Source organism: Agaricus bisporus, assembly GCF_000300575.1.
Source record: "Agaricus bisporus var. bisporus H97 unplaced genomic scaffold AGABI2scaffold_10, whole genome shotgun sequence".
NCBI lineage: Eukaryota > Fungi > Basidiomycota > Agaricomycetes > Agaricales > Agaricaceae > Agaricus > Agaricus bisporus.
In genome coordinates this window covers 599,028-620,395 of record NW_006267345.1, presented here as the reverse complement: position 1 = coordinate 620,395, position 21,368 = coordinate 599,028, and the positions used below count along the sequence as shown (strand labels likewise).

Sequence of the window (21,368 nt, the reverse complement as noted above, 5' to 3'; positions counted from 1 at the left end):
AAACCGAATCGTGTATCGGCACAGTCATAATTGTGACCGAGTCATACTGGTAGCGTTATCAGAATTCGCCAAGAGAACGAGCCAATATGCTGTACCACAACAGACATACGATTCGTTGACCGGTAACCGAGTTGAATCGATAATGGGTCGTATGTGTATCGTGTGTGTGTGCCATAGAGCAACGAGCCAAATGAAGGCCTGAAGATTTGGAACCAGTTTGGTTGAGCCGAAATGTATAATGATCGGACTTTGTGGTATGCGCCTATCATCTGGTTGACTTCAAAAACCCTGCGGAAATATCTACCAGTTTTCAAGTTTCCGCCCCGAGCTGTTTATCCGAATTTGTAACACATATAGTAGCCCAATGGTTCGTTTAAACGGCGGAAGAACGGGAGATGTACTAGCGACCCCTCCTCGTAGCTGCAATACTCCACTTGACGCCAGGACGCAGGGTGGCATTGAGGACTATTGGGCGGGTCATGGGAGGTGTAGTCAAATCTGACATCTGGAGAAAATATAGACCAGTCATGACAAGAGAAGAAGGTGGTACATCGATCGTGCTCCATAGAACAAGATGGCATGAAGTGGAATGCCTGAGCGAGGGCTGAATACGTTGAAACGGTAGCGAAGAGAAGTAGATCTGCGATCATGTGACCAGTCGCGACGCGCATAAGCCTGCCCTAATCCGGATCAGTTGAACTTGTGCTTGTTGTCAGAAATCAGCGGAAGCAAGGCCAGGCTCTCTGCAGACGAGCTCCAGGCTCTGCAGCTCGAAAATGTCCGAAGACCCTTCTGGCTCCTGGACACCGACATACGACTCGCAAAGTTATTCTACGTTTACCCCGACTGGCACCCAAACGCCATTTTCGCCCTCAAGATATACTTATACTTCAAATTCAGGTCTGCTTGACTTTTCTTTGTTCGCTATATGTAGCGTTGATAGTCTACTATAGCTCGGCCGACCTATGATGATGCCGATTCCTACTATGACGATGACTCCCTCGAAGAGGTTGAAGCCACCCTGAACTCTATGGATGACGAGATCGCACAGACTGAAGACACACTCACACATTGGTCTCAAGGGCAATCATATACACCCTCCAGCTCATATACGGGTACCGGAACTTACACCGGAACTTACACGGGCACTTACACTGGCTCAACTTCTTATGTCACACTACCCACTGCTCGCGGTCATACCCCCCAACCTGCCGACCCTCGCATTCGATTAAGTCGAATCACAGAACGTACTGAAGAATCGCGGCCTGCTTCTGGTGCATTTTCAACCTCCCGACCAGCAAATCCCACCCAAGATGTATTGCGTAAATCCACACTTCTTCCACCATCCTCATCCTCCAGTGGGCACTCCCGTTCTGCCACCGATCCAGGTGCCGACAAAACTCTACCTCCTCCTGGACACGCAACAAAATTGATTGCTGTATTTGAAAGCCAGGGTGGCGGTCACTCCAAATTTCCTTCCGCTCCTGGGCGTTCAGCTAGCCCTTTTGCTCCCTCTGGAAGTTTTACCACAACTGGTTACGGATATGGGAGTACTGGGTACGGCTATGGATCTGGATCTCGACCATCCTCACCCACCAAATCGTCAGGTTCATCAGGCTCCTACACCGGAACTGATACTCGTCCCACTTATTCTAGCATGCTATCACCGCCCATCCGTACCAACACTTCCGACTTCACAAGAACCGCTTCTCACTTCACGCCAAGCTCTTATACTCAAACCCCAACGCAGACCGATACAATCACTCACACTTATACGAACACGCAAACCGGAACTGATACTTTCACAGGCGCAAACACGGGTACAATCACTTCGGCATCTTACACTGAGACTGGGTCCACTTTCACGCCCCTTTCTTTAAGGCGACCTCAGCATTCGCCTCGCTCTCCGCTTGCATCCGTAAAAAATCTTGTTTCTGCATGGAGAGAGCGGGACCCTCAGCCGCGTCCAACAGATGGTAGACCCTCAGGTTCTAACACGACTACTTCGCCTCCCCTTGATAGTGAGGGGCTAATTGGTATAGGACGCCGTTTTCGACGTGCTGGGGCCCGACTTCGTGAGTCAGGCGGTTTGAGACCCCTTCCCGACCCGGTCACTCCAATGAGAAATAGTAATGGGAACGACACCGGTGGAAGTAGCGGTGATCGTAGTGGGAGCATGAGGAGCCGGCGCAGCGGTCTTTTGCCTTCAGGAATTGACCTTGGAGAGTTCAGTCCATATATTCAAAGTAATGCAGCGGTACGCTATTATTATCACCTTCCTATTTTGGTTTGGAAGCTGAACTCGTCTACAGCCCCTCTATATTGGACTTCTTTGGTATCTGAACGTTCATGCTGCGCCTCCGTACCGATGGCAAAGGTGTCAAGCCCTTCTTTATCCACACATGTTATTGTTATCCTGGCTCGCACCTGGTGGAGGACGTGGTATAGTTGCCTTGGATCTTTTGAATTGCACAGATGTACAACAAGCGTATTCTCCTTCACATCCTAATGCTCGAGACGATATCGGTACAGTTGCTGCTCGAATTCAAAGTGCGGAGAGTGACGGTCAACCCTTGGTTGATATGTTGGTCCCTTTCCAAATGATGTACGGGGATGGTGTTGAAAGGCTGGCGGCTGAGAGTCTTCTGGAAAGGCAGAAGTGGGTTAATCGTATCTCGTAAGTATTTTTCAATTCCCTACCTTCGCGTCTTGATCGTATTATCTTTCTACCATAGGGATGCTGTTAATCGCCCATTATCGGAATCTCAGCGCACCCGCTCGCCTACCGGTTCGATTCGCACTATTTTATCCGTTGATAGCAGGAGCAGCTCGACGTCTGTCGGTTCACGTTCGACCGTCTTCGTTCCTCCTCTCAGCACTATGCCTGACATCGCTGATTATCAATCGGAGACGTCCCCTCTCACTCGCCACCTCTCTATCTCCTCCCATCACACTGGTACTGTGGATGACACCGTCATCCGCAACGATCACTATGTCTACCCTGGCGATCGTCGTGCTATTGCGCCGAGTCGAGGGAACTCTCTGAGACGTAGTGGGTCAATGACTGATATGGATTCGGAGTTCAGATCAGCTCTGAATCGGGCTCGTGGTAGTCGAGAAGGCAATGGGAACGCACGACGACTTTTTGAGTATTCGCCTGTGTCAATATCTAGTGGTTCATCTTTGGGAAAGGATGTCTACGTTACGCCTCCTCCGAGCACTAGGGGCGGTGATAGGAATTCCAGGGGTTCGGATGAGGCGTTTTTCTCGGCTTCATCGAATGGCACGCGCTCAAATATTTCGTCTACTTATTACTCACAAACGGAATGGACGGGGACGGGGACAGGGACAGGCTACGATACGACGACGGGACTGCAGTCAGGCAGCTACACTCAGTCTCCCACAAGTCAAACAGTTCCGTCGACTTATGATACCAACCCTACTTCCTACACTGCAGACTCCCGTGATGACTCTATCACTTTCTCCAGCTCTCAATCGACGCTATCGAGGGCTCGCGCTGTCAATCGTCGAGTTCGCGGGACCTCTCGCTCAGAAACTTCCACTTCCACCTACACCGCCGAACTCTCGAATAAGGAGAACGGGATATCACATTCATCATATACACCTTCGTATTCTGCTTCGCAGAGTCAAACTGCTGGTTCTTCGACTTTTACTCCTGGTAGTGGGTCACGTACGATGGATAGTGGGACTTACACCCCGGGGAGTGGGACTCAAACTGGTACCTATACTCCAGGGACCAACTCGTACACTGGGACGTATACTCCCAGCACTCAAAGCGGAACCCAAACTCCTGGCAGCCGAACAGAGAGTTATACCACTGGGAGTGGGAGTGGAAGCGGAAGTTATACGCCTGGAAGTGGGACCGGGTCTTATACGGCCAGTGGAAGTGGCAGTGGAAGCGGCAGTTACACTATGAGTGGACCAGGAAGTTCGACGGGTCCTTATACTCCCGGAAGTGGCAGTGGAAGTGGCAGTGGAAGTGGAAGCTACACGCCGGGAAGTCTGACTTATGGAAGTGGAAGCTACACGTCTGGAAGTATGAGTTATGGACCATCTGGTGGAAGTTCCACTGGTATCAGCAACAGCTTTACACAAGGCACAGAGAGTGGATACGATATCTGTCAATCCTCGGACCTTGACAGCCTCACTCGCACGACTTATACGACGACTTACGGTGAAACACTTACCCCGCCACCACGGTCTATCATTTCTGGAGCTACTCGAGGTATTGCGCCTACTGTTCCGTCTGCTGGCCCTTCAAAGCTACGTCGGCTTTCTCGGGTCAGCTCAGGTTATCTCACCGCGGAGGAGGCACCTTCGACGGCCTCGTCGCCAGCTTCATTCAAGTCTCTCTCAACCATTCCCCCAGAATCAGAATACGCCACCGCCGATGCTGGTTCTACTGCCTACAAAACTGCAAGCGAGCCGCCTACAGAGACGGAATTCTATACTGCCTCGCAGATGCGCTCCCCGTCCGATCACGATGTTCCAGAAGATATATCCGAGGACTTGGAACCTGAACAAGAAGTTTCTTCAGCGATAGTTCCTCCTACACCATTGTCTTCTGTTGCTTGGTCTGATGATGATAGGAGTTTGATCAACATTCCGACTCCCTCTGAAATACCCTCCATCAGGTCGCCCCAGTCAACATCTGAATTGCTACCAGAAGAGATCCCGTTGCCGCCTACGGAAGCTCCTTTCTCGCCTGTCCCCTCATTCCCCTCATCTTCCGAGTCAATTCATGTCCCCACGCCGTCGTCTCTGCCTGCAACGTCACTACCAGCCGAGAGCCGACCAGTCTCCAGCTCGGATACAGAATTATTGTCTTCACTTCCGCCAACAATCTCAACTTTGGAGTCTGAGTCTGTCATCACACCCTCGAGTTTCGAAGTATCTTCAGAGGGCACGCCACGAAGTCGCTCACTTCCTCCCATTCCTGTTACGCCAACCGAATTGGAATCTGAGCTCGAAATTTCCCTCCCAAGTGCGGCTTCACAAGTATCTTCTTCGGCAGATGCTCCTACACCAAGTTCCCTCCCTATCTCAAGTCCTAGCTCTCTTACTAGATCAAGCCCGTTGGGTACTCCGTGGGCTCGGGAGACTAGTCTTTCTTACGATTCTTCTATCTTACAACCGTCTCCATCTCTTCGATCCCTCGCAGCTCAGGAATTGTCCGAATCTTCATACGATCCTTCCTTACGCTATCCAAGTGTGTCCAGTCCATCTTCGGTGTCGTCACTAGACCGGCTCAGTACAATCCCACCTTCACCATCACCCTTGACTTCCCTTATTGCTGCCTCGCCCCTTCCTTCCCTCACCACTGTCCCTAGATTTTCCCCTTCGGAAGTTTCTCCTTTCTCTGATGCTCCGACACCCTCAGACTTTACTTTCTCAAGTGAACCAGCATCAGAGGTAGAACCTGTTGCGAGGCCGCCAACTACGGCACCATCTACCATGAGGCCGCCTACTGCCGTCCCTTGGTCCCCTACGAGTTCTATAGGATCGTCCCTTGCAACGGCTTCATCTCCGGCAAGCTTTTCCATTCCGGCACCTTCTCCTGTTCAGTCATTGGCTTCGTTGACGGTTCCCACACCTTCCGAGATATCATCTTCTTTTTTAAGTGAATCCGAGCTTGCATCCTCCGCTCCTTCTTTGGCTCATTCCACTGAAGAAGACTTATTGGGAGATGTTGGAAGAGAAGCCGAGATTGTGTCCTCTCCTCCTTCACTGGCTGATACTAATGAGGAAGAAGCATTGGGAGGAGAAGCTGAGCTGCCTCTCGAGGGTGAAGATGAAATACGTTCGGAGATCTCGACAGAGCCGTCATTGTTGTCTACACCTCCTGGATCAATTCGATCTGTAAGTAGTGTTACCTCGCACGATAAGTTGATTCTAATTCCTCTATGATAGGGATCTGCAACACCAGTTCCTAGTCTTCTGCATGATCTACCAAGCCTTCCAAGCTCCCCAAGCCCTTCTGCACCGGAAAGTTCAGTTGACGTTGGGGTAGAAGAACCACATGAAGGTTCCGGTGAAGTGAGTATAAGCACACCTGAAGGTTCAGTACAGTCGACACCTGGTACTCTCCTTACCGAAAGCTCTGAGAGCGTTGTCGCTAGCCGGGACATTGGACAAGATATCGATCGTCTGGCCGATGACCTTCGGAGATATAATGATACTAGAGGGGATGAGAACAGAGATATATCGGATGGCCTACAAGCACTTAGGGATGAACTGCGAGATCTCTCGGACTTCCTCCATCGTACCCCATCGCCGCGACAACCGATTATTATTCGTGAAGCGCCGCCAGCTATACCTCCGCAGAGTATACCTCGAATTGTTGAACAAAAGCACGACAGACCTCAGAGCGAGCGGCCCATAATCTATCAGCCATTGCGAGTCGAACGTTCCGTCGCATCACGGGGTGTAGGAAGTGATAATGTAATGACTGAAGAGATCTTTACCATGGATGGCCGAGCCTTGCGAGATTTAAGTGTGACGGTAGCTCGGTCAAATAGCAATGCGAGCACTGTATCATTCCTGTCGTCGCACCATTCAGATGACTCAGTGCTGGAAGAGTCAGAAATTTACGAACCATCAATTGAAGAAATTGAAGAAACTGAAGAAATTGAAGAAACTGAAGAAATTGAAGATTGGGCTCCGTCCACGGAGGGGCAACCTCGCTATATCGACATTGAAGACTCGGAGATATCTGATGATGGCGATGAATCTCAATTATCAACGTCATCCTTTACGTCGTCCTTAGAGACTTCCAGCAAGGAAACATCAACATTAACAGTTACGGTTGACAGCACTCCAACCCCTTCTACCCCTACGCCTCAGAGTACGCCAACTCCTATTCCCACTACCAGCTCTATCCGCATCTCGCCAGGATCTATCGCAACAACGTCTTCATTGTCTACGATATCGACACCCACTGTTCGTCCCCGAGCTCAACCGGTTGAACCTTCTCTTGATACTATCATGGATTCTCTCCGAGGTCAATTGAATGACATGCGTGACCAGTTACGTGGGCTTTGGAATGGCCAAAGCACTGCGAACTCCATGCTTGACATGTTACGTGCACGTCCAACGGCGCTTCCCGCCGATAACACAGAAATTGAGACTCGTCTGCATAGAATAGAGGATTTGATGCAAGACCTTGTTGAACAAAATCGTTCGCGGGAGCACATAGTTCCTCCTCCTCCTCCTCCTCCCCCTCCTGTCGAGTCAGAGCCTGCAGAATCAATTGTAACTACAAGTGATTCCTTAGCAGACCTTCGTGAGCAACTGGAGAGTTTTGCCCCTGGAAGACCACCTTTACGCATGCCCGTACCATCACAAGCCATGCCTTCGATCTTGCAACAGCTTCAGCAATCTATTTTGTCAGGGTTACCACCTGCTACAGCGAATCGGCCCCCTCCCTTGCAACCCTTCGTCTTTGAGCCTAGGCAAAGCCGGCCGAGGAGCGCGAGTCCAATAACTTTTGAGGCCCGTGCATCCACTGTTCCACCCATTTCTGATTTTATCCTTGCTGAGCCCCTTGGCACTGGTGCACCTATCTTCCGACGTAGGCGAAGAACAGAAGAAGCTGATGTGGAGTCACCGACCTCGAGTACCGCTGCTTTAGAACGTGCTTTGCGAATCCCTCCAGAACTAGCTCCTTTCAGGACACATCCTGATCATCATTCAGCTCCGAGGCGTGGACCAACATCTATACCTCCTCCTGCTCCTGTATTTGTGCGTACACTGAAGATCATATTGACTTTTGCTCATCAATCAACAGGCACCAACTAACGGGAGATCGCGAACTACACCTCCCGAGGTTAGAGATCCTCGACCTCGGGGCTGGTACCATCCTCCGCGTCAGAGGCCGCAGCAGGTGAGTCAGTATCAAGTTCCACTGTTGCAGTTTGTCACCTGCTCGAAAGGAACAACCACAACCCAGCGTCCCCTCTGAGCAACAGCTTCCAAGAACCGGTGAAACTCAACAGCCACCTTCCACCCAGGCCCCTCCTCAGGCTCTTTCTGGACCTGAACGTATCTTCATGCCGATGCCCCCAGGGCCAGTAGGTACCCGTGCTCCGTAGTGTTGAGTATTGTGCTAACGCCGCTTAGGTTCAGTTGCCTCCAGTCTTCAACTCCCTCATGGAAATGCTTCGTGTACGTTACTGTCTATGCGATAATTTTTTGTGCTAAAATCATTTTAGGACAACCGCGCTGCTCATGACGCCACAGTGACTCAGCAACGAGAACTTATGCGATATATGTCGGACTTGAACAACTGGTTAGAACGGGATGTCGGTGATCGACAAGCAGAGATCCGGGGTGTTAACGCGCGAATCGAAAACTTAAGACGAGAGCTGAATGATTTATTTACCACTGGGCGATCGGGTGCGGCATATCTTCTAACCCACATGCCTTGCTCTAAATTAGAAACTAGCCTCCATTGCATCAAGTGTATCAAGTGAAATCAGGTCCCCACCAGGGCAAATACCGTCAACAACAACAGGGTATCCTCCTGGGCCTATGCAATACGCCCCTTACCCGCAGCACCAAGCTCCCGGTACTGAGGTGGTAATCCCCCATGATATCGACACGACTCCTTCACCTACCTTTTCACCTGTAATTCCGCCTCATCCTCAGCAAGAACATCCTCAGAATGTGGTTATTCCCCACCAACTTGGTCCCCCACCTCTCATTCCTTTGGATGGCTTGCGTCAGGCTACCCCTCGTCAAGCTCATCATGCTACGCCGATGCCTCGTCCCGAAAGTCCTCCCATCCGTCCATTCATTCCGCCGCCGCCGATAGATGATCTGGATGGTGAAGGAATATTAATGACTCGACCACCTGGTCATCATCGTCCGAGCAGTAGTACTAGCAGTAGTACTTTTACTCATTCAAGTGAATCACCTCGTAGCGGTAGGCATCCATCTCGTAGCTCTAGGAGGACAGCAAGCAATCGGAGTCGTCGCAGCGCCAGTGTCAGCAGCAGCGCCAGCGATAGCAGTAGCACTGAAAGCCCACGAAGGAGCAGTCACAGAGGCAGTAGATCTACTAGATCTCACACAGCGACGCCGCGGACGCATGTTTCTGATCTCAGCTATGTACCCCAGCCTATACCCGCTCCGTCGGTGGTAATACCTGAACCTCCACGCCGGGCTCCTTCTTTGGATATCATTCCTGTTTCCCCTCCACATCCAGCCTCTAGACTGCCATCGACTCATGTCTCTCAAGTCCCATCAACACATCCTCCCTTTGAACCTCAACCTCAACCTCAACTTGCACCCCAGCCAACAATCATTCTCCAGCAACCAGGTCCTCCAGTACAACCACCAGGTCCTTCGATACAGCCACCCACGCATTATGCCGTGTCCCCTCAACCCGGCCCATCTGTCGGACCAAGTGTTTATCCTCCACCACCCCTTATCATCCAGCATTCGAGGTCGTCAACCAGTTCGTCAAGTTCGAGTGGACGATCAAGGAGATCATCGTCTGGACATGGAAGAAGTCGTTCTCACTCTAGACCCCACAGTCCTTCTTACCATGATTTTCATACCACTCCCTCTCATCCTTCAATGGTGGCACCATCTCAGACGCCCATAATCTTAAGTCGGTCAAGGTCAAGGTCACATTCGCCCCCTCGATCTCACTATACTCCTGTGACTCCAACAATTCAACCTCCCATCGTTATCCACCCATCTATCAGTCAACCTCAACAACCCCCAGTGATCATCCAAACATCCGGATCACGTTCAAGAAGCAGCAGTCCAAGTTATGAGCGTGCTCCAGTACCTATACCTAGTTCACCCACCAGGACACCTCAAGCACCTCTCCAGCCAACGATCATAAGTGGGGTGCCTCAGCCTCAAGCTCAACTTCCTGTAATCCCACCTCCACAACAGCCGCCTATCATCATTCAAACCTCCGGCTCACGATCACATTCTCCCTCACGATCACATTCTCCTATTCTGCGTCCAGCTTCAGGGACCGAAAATCGAACCTCTTCTCCGTTACACAGATATTCATCTCCCCCCCTTCACTATCCGCCACCGAGAGAAACTCACATTATCACTTCCGGTCGCTCGAGGAGTAGATCACCTCCCATAGTTGTTACACATCCGTCATCCAGACGAGGCCATTCGCCTAGCGATTACTACCCCCCCAGCTCGAGGTACTCTCCTCACAGAGATCCAAGAGACCGGGGATACAGATCGCGCTCTCGAACTCCAGAAGGTGCTTCAGGACGCCGCGGACGGCCTCTAGAAAGTGAACGTTCACCCCGGAGGCATCCCAGATCCCGCGACTCTCGTCGAGGCTCTCCTTCACCCTCTCGACGGTATGACCAAATGCATCGACGCCCTTCCGACGACTATTCAGAACGCGGACGGCCCCCAAGGTCCACAGAAAGATATCCTTCTTCTCGTCATCGTGAATCCCCAGTCCATCTGTCGAGATCGACTTCATCTCCGTCACGAGTAGGAATTTATATTGCTCCGCCTTCGCGCAGGGACTCCACCATTTCGCACCGGCCTCCAACTGCACTTGGTTTCGATCATCCGGAAGTGATACACCCCCATCGAACACCACCTAGTCGTGCACCCACCGGGCACCGCGTTTCCGAATCAGGTATGCTGATTTTTGCTTCCTTAGACCATTTACTAATAACTCGCAGGTCGTTACTCTCCAACTCTATCAGATTATGGAGCTGACGATGGCCGACATGTACGGTCTCCTGGGCATCGCCTTCCTGAACATCCAGTCATACCAGTTTCTCCAAGCCCAACGCCGACGGTCCTGGAGACTGGGGCTCCAATCATACCCATTCCTCCAAGCCGAACGCCAACAATTCGGGATGGCTATCATCCAGTCATATCAGTCACCCCTACTCGAGCATCAACCATTAGGAGACATGAGGATGACCGAACTGCTACACCAGGACGCCAACCCTCGGAACGGCGATCAGAGCCAGGGCGGCCACCGACAGGATATGGACCAAGTGAACCAAGCGAAGTACAAACGTTTGAAAGTGTCAGCGACGTGCCACTTCCTATACCTCCTCGACAACCCCTGAGAGAGGGGTCGCGGAGCCCCGTGTCTGTGATCCATCCCTCTTACAGACGGGAAAGTATTACGCCACTGGACCTAGAAGATGCAGAAATAGAGCAACGGAATAATAGGTTGGCGGCCATTGAAAACCATCTCCATGATGTTGCACTGGCAGCAGAACAAGCTGAAGACAAGCGTGAAGAAGACTTCCGGCAAAATGAAGAGCACCGACAGAGAATCTTTCTGGAAGGTGAAGATAGACGCGAACAAGACAATCGTGAACGCGCTGAGCGTCTCTGGGATACGATCGAAAGTACGATCGATAGTCGATTGCATGCACTTCCCCCCGCTCGGTCGCCCTCGGACAGACCCCCTTCGACTGAAATTCTGGGTCCTGAAGTAACTCCAGGTCACCCAACAGAGGATGAAGGTGCATCGGCAGCGGCTGAACATGCCTCGATAAGATCTATAAAAAGTGTTGTGGAAAGAGTCACATCGCTTCATTCACAGGAACTCCTTGAAACTGTGAGTTCGGAGAGAGAACAAGCTGAGCAAGAACGGCGAGATGCCGCCGCCGAACGTGAAAGACAAAGATCAGAAGCTGAAGAGATTCGAAAGCAATTTCAAGAAGCACAAGAATCCCGTATTCAAGCCTTGGAACAGGAATTGGCTGATACGAAGGCCGAGCTACAGAGGGAACGTGGAGAGAGATTGACCGAAGAGGCAGACCTCCGTGAACGTGAGAGAGCTGAATGTGTGGAGCGCGACAATTCTTTGAGACAACAAATCTCCGAATTGACCGACCTGCTCCAAGATACGCGACATCTTGTCATTCAAAAGAAAGATGATTCGGACAACCGGTACGCGGAGAAGCAGCAGAGGCGAGAAGACAAAGAAATCGATAAGGTACAAATGCTTGAAGCGATTCGAAACATTCAAAATGAGCTGCAAGTTGAGATTGAACGGTCGAACGAGGAGAGACTAAACAAACCAGGTGAATTACTTCTGTCTTCCTTGAATGTCGGCTGATTCCAGACGACAAATAATAGACTTCAACCAGATTATAGAAGATCTACGGAGCGAGAATGCGGCGCAGCGGGAACTCTTGCAAAGTCTTTCAGACGAATGGCGAAATGAATGCAAGAAGCATCATGAAGAAACTATTGAAGCCGTGAAATCAACTGCGAGGGAACAAGTCCCTTTCAATGTCCAGGGTGTAAGCATCTTATCGATGTTCAATAGACCTTATAAACTCAAACAATGCGACAGTATCTTGATGAGTTTAGCAAGGCGTTGGCTGCTGAAGTGCGTATGCTACTCGGAGAAGTCGGCAAGTTGCGTGAGGAACGACGAAACCTCCAGCAGTATGTTCATGATTACCTTACAATTGCTTTTACTCAACTATTGTCAGCGAAATGGGATTCCTACTTTGCATGAAGTCCAAGTATGGACCCGGTGGAGAGTTCCAGCCTGATTGGCGCCCTGCGAGTGCAGCTGCCCCGCCAGAACCGCCTGCTCCACCACCAGAATTGCCTGCGGACCTTCCCCCACCAGCTGCTAAGCCTGGATGGCGCCAAATAGGCAAACGTAAGGGAAGAAAAAGGGATATGCCAAACCAACCGCCCCCGCCGCCTCATATCCCAGTAGCTCCCGTCCACCATATCGACCCTCGACGCCAAGTAGAATCTTGGACTACGTGGCAACGTAAGTAACCTTGTTAGATTGTGATACACTGTATTAACTCTTTCTAGCCGATCCCAACTTCGCTCCCAGTACTCCCGACATTGAGCCTAGTCTGGTCGTTCCACGTGCTCCGAGCCCAGGTTTGTTTGGCACCCGCACCCCTTCATGGTCGGGACAAACTTAATATTTCTCGTATCTTATCTCAACTTACTTCACGATCTTGATGAGTAAATTATGGACTATTGTAAATATATTTTCTGCTATATAGGCATGTAGTAAAATCTAGGAATGCGCACTTTTCAAAATGTTATTGCTGTAGTTACATCCTCGCTCAAAAAGGATTGAAAGGGAAGGCACAGGCAGTAACATCGTTCCCCGCCAACATATGTAAGTTATCTAAGTACTAGATGACTCTTTACTGTTCAAAACGAGCTCAATGCCCTCCCAATTTTCATCTGCCCAAAGCAAGCCATCCTCTCCGCTCTTCAACAATACAATGCATCTGCAATTGTGACCTGACTCGTTGGAAGAAGTCGCAAGTTCGTTCGTAGCTCGAAATGTTAGATTCCACCGTGTCAGCGAAAGTGGGTGTTCAGACTTTCAGAGTGTACAAAGCTACGAAGATCTCGAAATCGTGCTGATGCCACTCCCCACTCCCACTTGGGCTGCACGAGACGCTAGGGACTACAAAATCTCCATATCAACCACCTTTCAATTTTAGCGGTCAGTCGGGACTCGGACGCCATGTCAACATCGTCATGTCTATCAACATACAACTCTTTTCCAAGACCGGTCTGTCCTGGTAGTCCTGATTGACATACTCACGCCAAAACCTCAAATTGAGATCTCGCCATAGGTACTGAAAGATTAAATCATCACAGCATTTGACAATATCAGCAAAGTATGTAACATGCTCAAGGATTTATTCATGATATCCCCCAGGCTCTTGCGTCCTTCCACACTTGCCACAATCACGTTATTGCTCTACCAAAATCTCATTAGACACGGTCTCACAAAGCAGAATTATTATTTGCATTACATCTCAGTTCTATCAGGCAGGAGTGGCAGACGGGCCCTGTTTAGTGGCATTTCCTATCCGCCTACGTTGATAACCCTCCCTCCAAGAATCATATCCTGTCCTTGAACTTGACTCTGATTGGCGATCACCATCCCCAGCACCACTGTCCTGTTTCTTCCAATCTTCAAATGCGAGTGCACCTTTCAGTGAATGCGACCACGCCGCATATATGCGGTGAACACGATCGAGAATGGGAAATGACGAAACAGCCGCATTGGCAGCAGCTGAGTCCTTTTCTACTAGTCCATGAAACTTGCGTCCGAGCTCAAAAATTACAAACTTGGGGTGGAGATGGCTACGGAGTGGAGGCAGAGTATCGAAAGGATAGAAATGAATTGTAAATTGATCCTTGTTCGGAGGTGGCGCGTGTTCGTTTTGCCGAAGAATGCGGTTTTGTTTCATGGAGTCGCCGAGTGGTATGAACCTATATTGAAATCCGTCCTTAGGTAGCTATAATCGACGAATCATAAGAGATCATTAGGCAGAAATCCATGATATACGCAACGGTACCTGAATTTCAGGAAATTTGCTCTTCTCGGCCATCTCAACTCCTGAGACCGTAACCAGCATATCATAATACTGATTGATAGTGGTATCGTCGGGTAATAGTGCCCAGGAATCCATGTCATGGTGGATATGAAGATCCGCCCCCGCTGGAAAACACTTCAGAACTTATGCAATAGATGGCGCGATCTTTATTCACCGAAGAAAATGTTATATCTCGTGTTGAGGTTTAACGACCCATAAGGCATATTCCAGTACCACTCCAACGATGCCATCTGTGAAAACCCGGCTCAATACTACTGAAGCGAAAAGATAAGGAAGACTAAGCTCACTAAATCTTCATTCCGAGCATGATTCCTGGACATCATGTGGCAATATTCGACTGTGATATTGTTAGGAAGATTTTCGATGAGAGAACGGCGTTGATTGATATGCGCATCGGCGGAATCGACACGTTCCTTTTCCTTGGAGGTCAAAGAGTATTTTTTGACCAAACCGGCTGAAGGACTAGCATAGACCTCGCCGTGGGCCTGTGGCCTGGACCTAGGAGGAGTCTGATTATCTGTTACGGTCATTGTCCTCTGCACGCCACGGTTCACCCATGAATAGGTAGTGACGTGCCAGTGACGCTCGTGACTTTCCTCTGATAGTTCTCTTGCCTTCTTTTTTTGGTTCCGGCTCCCGGCTTACGGCGTACCCCGCCTTAACACTGGGGACGGCTGCTTATTCGGACAAAGGTGGCATGATGTAGCGACTCAAAAAGCACATATGACCTAAGAAATGAAGGGGCATTAATCTAGATCTAATGATACAGGCCTGGTCTACACAGTAAGTGGCTTGTTATCCTTTTGAGCTATAAATAAAATTTAGCACTATTACATTGGGGGAAAGAGAGGAAGTGCTCACCCATGGTGATCTTGTCTCCAAGCGACAACGCAATACCCTGAGTTTTGCTACGTATGCGAACATGTCCAGTGATTTCTCCCCCCTCCGTCCTCTCGATACTGAGATTGGCCAAAGCATCCTCGCCTTCAATTATGTCAGTCAACGTAAAAGCTTCACACAGTGTGGGGAGGGACTTACCAAAGAGACTGCGAGCGTACATGTTTGCTGATAAGAAGTCACAGTCGCCAGAGAGAGCGCCCTCCGGTGTTAGACACGACATGTTGGTAACTTTCATCACCTGCTTCAGGTATTCGCGAGGATCACTACACGGAATTCAGTGGATTTGATCATGGAAGCAATATATGAACGTACGAAAGAGGTGAGCTGACGTTGACACGGTTCTCCCACTCAAATTCTGTCCACATGCTTCGGAACTGGACGGTAAAAGTTGCATTAGTAGTTGTATTGCCCAAGATAGCAAAAGAACTCACCTGAGCTTCATTACAATACGCTGGTTTGATGTAATCCATAATATCAATATGAATATCATTCAAAATGACACATTGTTCAGAAAGATTCGGGCCTTCCCAAAGTATACTTCCAAAAATGACACCAGTCTCTGTCGAGGATACTTTGATGGTCGCTTTTATACTTTGGAAACCATGAGGGGCGATCGTGTATACGGAGGGACGTTCGACGATTTTAAGATCTCCGAGAGTGGCGAAATCGAGACAGAGATTTTGGAGAGTGTTAGCTGTTTGATTTACGAGAAGAACGTCTACATTACGCAGTCATTATATAGGGGTTACATGTAAAGTGATGAGGAGGTGCATACCAAGGAGGATGTCGAAGCCATGCATTTTGACGAGGGCCTCTGCGTAAATAGGGTCGGAGAAACCTGGGAGTAAACAGTGTAAATGGAAAGGTGCTGTACCCCGTTGTGGTGGATAACATACCTGTTAGTTGTGTTATATGGCTGAGATTGGACATGAAGTCCTCCTGGATTTCAGCAGCACCAGTGGCACGACCCACATCTTCATCATACTGCCAAAGAGAACGTTTAGTATGCTATCTTATACCACATGACTGATAAAAGCATATACATCAATGCCGTCGTCTGTCATTTTCTTTGAGAACTGGCGGAAGGTGAGCAAATCGTCAACTTGTACTATAGTAGCCTTCTTGCTTTCGGATTCCTTCTTTTCGGCAGCACGTTTCTAGACAAGACACCAACAACCTCAAATCAATCATCACTTCACAGCAATCGAAAGAAAGCATACCTCCTGAGCACCCAACATCTTCTCAAAAGCCCTCTTCGTATCATCCAAAAACATTTCCTTCACAACCTTTCTATCTGCATCCACATCCAATTCACTCAACGACTGTATACAATTCATAATCCGCTCATTCGAATCTTCGTCAATCTGAATCGTTACGAATTTCGATTGACCAACTCGGATGACGGAGGTCATGATTAACATGGCTTCGGCTTTAAGCGCGTTTGAAGCGGTGGTATCTTCTGAAAGATTGACGAAGCGGATGACTAGTTTAGTCAACGCTGATGCAAGGACAGAAGCCGTAAAAAAGTCGCCTCCGAGAATGAGGGCTAGAGAAAGAAAGATCATTGACATGAAAAGATAAGAATAAATAATGAGGGCCACTTGGACTCACTTCGAAGGGGAGGCTTTGAAGCAGATTTCACAGCTTCCAATCTCGCAACCGCACCACTGGTAAACGCAGTCTCAGTAGCGTACGTTCCATCCGCCAACACCTTCGGTTTGGCAGCTGCCACCTTCTCCTTCTCCTTAGATTCACCACCCTCCTCATCAAGAATCTCATCTCCTCCACTGAAATTCCCACCAGCTTCATCCAACAATTTCTGCTCCGAAGCCAAAATCGGAATCTCACCCAACACTCTCCTAATTTCAAGCATAGCATCACTTATGATTGGGAGTGTTTCAACGTATTCTCCGAGAATCCATAAAATTCCCCGGAAGACTTTCCCGGATTTGATTTCCGAAAGGGTAGAGATAAGTTTTTCGCAGATGGAGGCACGAAGAGGAGGGAATTTCTCGACAACTTCACTGTAACGTACGTGTCAGTTTCATAATTTTAGAAAAGATGAAATGTTTTTGCGTACCGGACGAACGCGACGACATCGAGCGCGGATGGGTTGTTTGTGTCTCCGAGGAATTCCATCAGAGCATGAACGACGCTTGCTGCAACTTCGGAGAATTTGATAGCAGTGACGTGAATAGATTGGATGAGGAGTTGACGATATTCAGGAGCCTAAATTATGCAAGGATCAGCTTGAGGAAGGTATGATGAGGCCTACTAAATCAAACCTTTTCGAAATCAGCCTCCTGAGTCTTCTGCAGTTGTTTCTTGAGGAAAAGAACGACTTCTTCAACATTTCGACTCGAGGTCATGCTGAGGACAATGCTCATGGCTTTACGACGAACTTCCATATCGGCGCTGCAGAGGAATATAATTCAATCTACACCGTATATATAATAAATGCTTGCTCACCTAGACAAAACCTGGAGAAGATCCATAATCAGTTCATCAAGGACATGACCATGCTTGGACCGAAGGTGTTCAATCCCATCGAGGACAATGAGCTTGACGTTATTGTCCGATTCTTTGACAACGAGGTTAATCAAGCAAGAGGCAGCAGCTACGAAAAAAGTGCATAATTGAATCCATGAGCGAGCGAATCAGGTAAAGCAAAACGTACCCTTGACAGCAGCAGAAGCTTGAGTGAGATTCGTGAGTGTCGTCGCAGCTTCATATTTAACCGCGTGAGATGGAGTATTCAACAATTCCAGAATACATCGAATCCATCGCGCCTACGTCATCCGGGATCAACGAAGCACATAACGTGTAGAAACTATCCACCACTCACCCGATTAGCAGAATCGCTCTTGCAGTCCAATCGAATCACCTCGATAATGCTCATCTGCAACGCCTCATCCAAACTCGGAATGGAATCATATACACTCAATACATATTCCACAGCTTTTGGCATCGAACAATGTGAAAGGAACACGAAGGCATTTCTTTTACATGTTGAATCCGTTTCGGCAATAAGGAATGTATGCATGAGTTCTGGAGCATCGGGGATGAGATGTTCGAATTCACGATAGATAGAGTAGACGGCGAAAACTGCGTTTTTGCGGACATAGGAATGTCGATGTTCCAGACATGAACGACAGGTCGGCACGAGGGGTTCGAGGAGTTCTGTATCTTTGGCTATCTTTTGAAGGAATCTAAGAGTTGCGCCGCGGATATATTCATTGGGATGTTGCTGGTGAATATAGTATGAATATCACAACGTGGTCAAGGGCGATGATTAACGGACCAGGTCATTTCGAATGGCATTACTGAAAACAAAATAAGATCGAATTTGATATGAATGTCGAGTGAAACGTACACGACGAGAATCATTTCTTGTTTAAGTTTCCCATTCTCGTCATACTTCGGACAGACTTCCCAATAAAAGTGCAACAGCTTCTTGAGTTGCTTGTTCCGAGATGGCATAACATATTGTATGATGGGCATTATCAATGTCGGCTAGACAAAAATCCCCTTTACCCTCAACGCGACTTTTCCTGAGCGAGATACTGAAGACACTTGCCTGGTGATTGCCATTGATCGTGGAGACGATGATTTTACGTAGAGTTTCGAGTTTGACTTCATCTGAGCCTTTTTCGAGTGCAGATCTGAGTTCCTGAGAGCTGGGATAGTCCGAACTACTCTCAAAAACGATGGTGTGGCAAGAAGGGTCCGAGCTCGCCATCGGGGACGTAGACCAGATGAAATGATGCCGTGGGAATATAAGTGCTGTTCACGCGACGTGTCCAATCAATTTCGGAACACGTCTAGCTCACCGGATTCTTTATCAACATTCAAATTATTACACCCAAGTTTTCTAAGTAAACCAGACCTGAAAATGTAGCGGTATCATCTAGGAAGATGTATCCTCTGAACGTAGAAATTAACATTAACAATAACACAACATCTAACCTACATACTGAGATTCATCCCCTCTCTTGGCGTACTCAACACACTCACATCTCTCAACGTCGTACTCACATTTCGACCACCCGTCGTCGAACTAGCACCCTGACCAAACATCTCTTCTGCCTCTCTCACATATCGTTCACGTTCCTGTTTTTCCTTCTCCTTTTCCGTCCGAGTCTCTTCATCCTCATCTGGTAGTTGCATAACTGTATCTACCCATGCCATGCCCCAAGCCCCATTGCCAGACCTTGTGCCACCCAAAACGCGTGGTTTCGAGTTTGGTAGGAGCTGCCATGTCGCTCGTGTTGGCTGCGTGGCGCTGTGATCTATAGAAAGTTTTTAGAAATGAGACTCGACGAGAGGAAAATTCGAGGATAACTCACATAAAATCATGTTTGTATGAGGTTCATAGACACCCAAAGCACTGATTTCAGCCGCTTTTCGTTTCGTACCCGCTTTCACCTTCATTGCAGTAGTATCTGCTCCTGCCGTGTTGCTGTTATCTTGCTCGCCTAGTAAAGGCTTTTTCTCCGTCGTGTCCTTTGGAATTGGATCAGGTCGTAGCCAAGCGCTTCCTTTCCCTCCCATGACAACTCCGCCAACCGTCAAACCAGCTTTTCCTCTTCCTTCCTTTCTCAATCTCGCCCATTCTTCATCAGCCTCATTAGCCCTTCCGGCCATCATCCACATCCAATTTTCCTCCGTCACACCATCTCTACTCAGAAGACTCTTTCTCACAGCATTTAGAGGTCCATCGCTAAAAGGTCCCCAGCCACTCCCGCCAAATATTGTCGTTGGTCCCCCCGCTCGATAAATTCCGCCACCGCCAGCGACATTGACGTTGGATGAAGAGGCAAAAGTAGAGTTGGCGAGATTGGCATCGGGTGGAGGGTGTGCTGGTGCGTTGGGATCTGGAAGTTCACCAACAGGATCGCCTGCTTTCAGACCTTTAGCTGTGATCTCAGCGAGAACCTTTTCTTCATAATAATCATCTGTTACCCATTTTCCATCTGCAAATCCACGTATTCATTAGCTGAAGTCACTTGGTCCCACATGTCAGGACTCACCGATAATGGTTTTACTCCCATGAAGTTTGAAAACGCTCCGCGCTGTAACCAGTGTAACACTTCTCGTTCGGAGATGCGAACCGAGTTTGCCTTCCGAAATAAGATAATCTTTCTCTGGTTGAGTACCGTTGAGCTTGAACGCGAGAGGATTCCGGCGAAAGTAATATAAAGAGTCACGAAAACCGGATGTTCGTGCTGCATCTATGGCCAACATATACTGTCGTTGTGGATGGCGGTTCGGTAAAATAAAAGTAGATGCTTTGAATTTGCGCCCTGAGGAATCCAGCAAGTCACGATAAGTATACATAAAGACAGAGGAGGAGAGACATACCACCAAGAAGGTTCCCCCATTTATCTATTTTTTCGTCTCCCTTGGGATCGTCGTCGGTTACGAATTCATCACCGTCGATAATATACACCTTGTCCGCAATCTTCCTAAACGGCTTTCCACCTCCCATAGGCGCTTCTTTGGCTGGTGGTTCCTTCGGTGGAGGGTCCTTCGTCGGTGGTTCCTTCGCTGGCGCTTCCTCCTCGAGCTCAGCGGCAGCAGGCGTTGGGGCTTCGACTTCAGCAGCGTCTTCATCCGCACTATCATCCTCGTCCTCGCCTTTTGGTGCTTTCAGCCGTATTGTCAAACCAGGGCCTACACCTGCAGCCTTCCCCTTTCCTTTTGCCCGAGCAGTACCTTTTGGTCGCCCCCGGGGAGTTGAAGTACCCGAAGATTTAGCCTGGATACCGGTAGAGCCCTTTGGTCTTCCTCGACCCCGTCTGGCCGGTGTAGGTGGAGCACCCTCTTCAGTGTTACGTTCATCTACTCGGTCGTCAAAGTCCATTGGTTGATTAGAGCCGTCGTGTGAGTTGTCGTCCTCATCATCAGCATCCATTTGGTCGTTTTCTGTTTCAAATTCTTCTTTGACCGAGGCTAGAGCTTCGCTATCTGCCTCTGAGGCAGCTCGTCGTGCTGAAGCTGCGTTTGAACGTTTCGGAACGCGAGGCCTTATTATGATTTTGCCAGAGGACGACATGGGCAATGTTTAACACGCGAGGTCACAACTAC

The 21,368-nt window shown here is 49.0% G+C and overlaps 4 protein-coding genes across 4 annotated transcripts; 1 reads left to right on the top strand and 3 right to left on the bottom strand.

Annotated features, from left to right (window-relative positions):
- Nucleotides 1–776: 776 nt before the first annotated feature.
- Nucleotides 777–12,938, top strand: AGABI2DRAFT_121171 (hypothetical protein; the record flags this gene model as incomplete). The annotated part of the gene is made up of 17 exons (XM_006455171.1): nucleotides 777–900; nucleotides 954–2,257; nucleotides 2,313–2,677; nucleotides 2,736–5,880; nucleotides 5,932–7,761; nucleotides 7,808–7,903; nucleotides 7,953–8,090; nucleotides 8,140–8,184; nucleotides 8,232–8,415; nucleotides 8,465–8,884; nucleotides 8,943–9,070; nucleotides 9,139–10,651; nucleotides 10,698–12,065; nucleotides 12,121–12,287; nucleotides 12,341–12,435; nucleotides 12,483–12,775; nucleotides 12,823–12,938. 17 exons carry the CDS (start codon nucleotides 777–779, stop codon nucleotides 12,936–12,938), a joined length of 11,331 nt encoding a protein of 3,776 aa, XP_006455234.1.
- A 737-nt stretch (nucleotides 12,939–13,675) lies between these two features.
- On the bottom strand, nucleotides 13,676–14,971 carry AGABI2DRAFT_194874 (hypothetical protein). Its single transcript, XM_006455170.1, has 5 exons — nucleotides 14,669–14,971; nucleotides 14,536–14,611; nucleotides 14,343–14,485; nucleotides 13,794–14,282; nucleotides 13,676–13,738 (listed from the first exon to the last, which is right to left on the bottom strand). The coding sequence occupies exons 1-4, from the start codon at nucleotides 14,909–14,911 to the stop codon at nucleotides 13,806–13,808; spliced, it is 939 nt and encodes a 312-aa protein (XP_006455233.1). The 5' UTR covers nucleotides 14,912–14,971; the 3' UTR covers nucleotides 13,676–13,738; nucleotides 13,794–13,805.
- Nucleotides 14,972–15,113: 142 nt separating this feature from the next.
- On the bottom strand, nucleotides 15,114–19,050 carry AGABI2DRAFT_209627 (coatomer protein). Its single transcript, XM_006455169.1, has 18 exons — nucleotides 18,859–19,050; nucleotides 18,655–18,794; nucleotides 18,583–18,604; nucleotides 18,127–18,528; nucleotides 17,959–18,070; nucleotides 17,751–17,898; nucleotides 17,567–17,696; nucleotides 17,362–17,510; nucleotides 16,893–17,305; nucleotides 16,502–16,827; nucleotides 16,325–16,438; nucleotides 16,178–16,265; nucleotides 16,057–16,119; nucleotides 15,713–15,999; nucleotides 15,594–15,655; nucleotides 15,420–15,544; nucleotides 15,243–15,365; nucleotides 15,114–15,189 (listed from the first exon to the last, which is right to left on the bottom strand). Exons 1-18 carry the CDS (start codon nucleotides 19,018–19,020, stop codon nucleotides 15,158–15,160), a joined length of 2,898 nt encoding a protein of 965 aa, XP_006455232.1. The 5' UTR covers nucleotides 19,021–19,050; the 3' UTR covers nucleotides 15,114–15,157.
- Nucleotides 19,051–19,175: 125 nt separating this feature from the next.
- AGABI2DRAFT_194873 (hypothetical protein) lies at nucleotides 19,176–21,343 on the bottom strand. Its single transcript, XM_006455168.1, has 4 exons — nucleotides 20,643–21,343; nucleotides 20,312–20,584; nucleotides 19,628–20,254; nucleotides 19,176–19,570 (listed from the first exon to the last, which is right to left on the bottom strand). Exons 1-4 carry the CDS (start codon nucleotides 21,334–21,336, stop codon nucleotides 19,248–19,250), a joined length of 1,917 nt encoding a protein of 638 aa, XP_006455231.1. The 5' UTR covers nucleotides 21,337–21,343; the 3' UTR covers nucleotides 19,176–19,247.
- Between the last annotated feature and the right edge of the window lie 25 nt (nucleotides 21,344–21,368).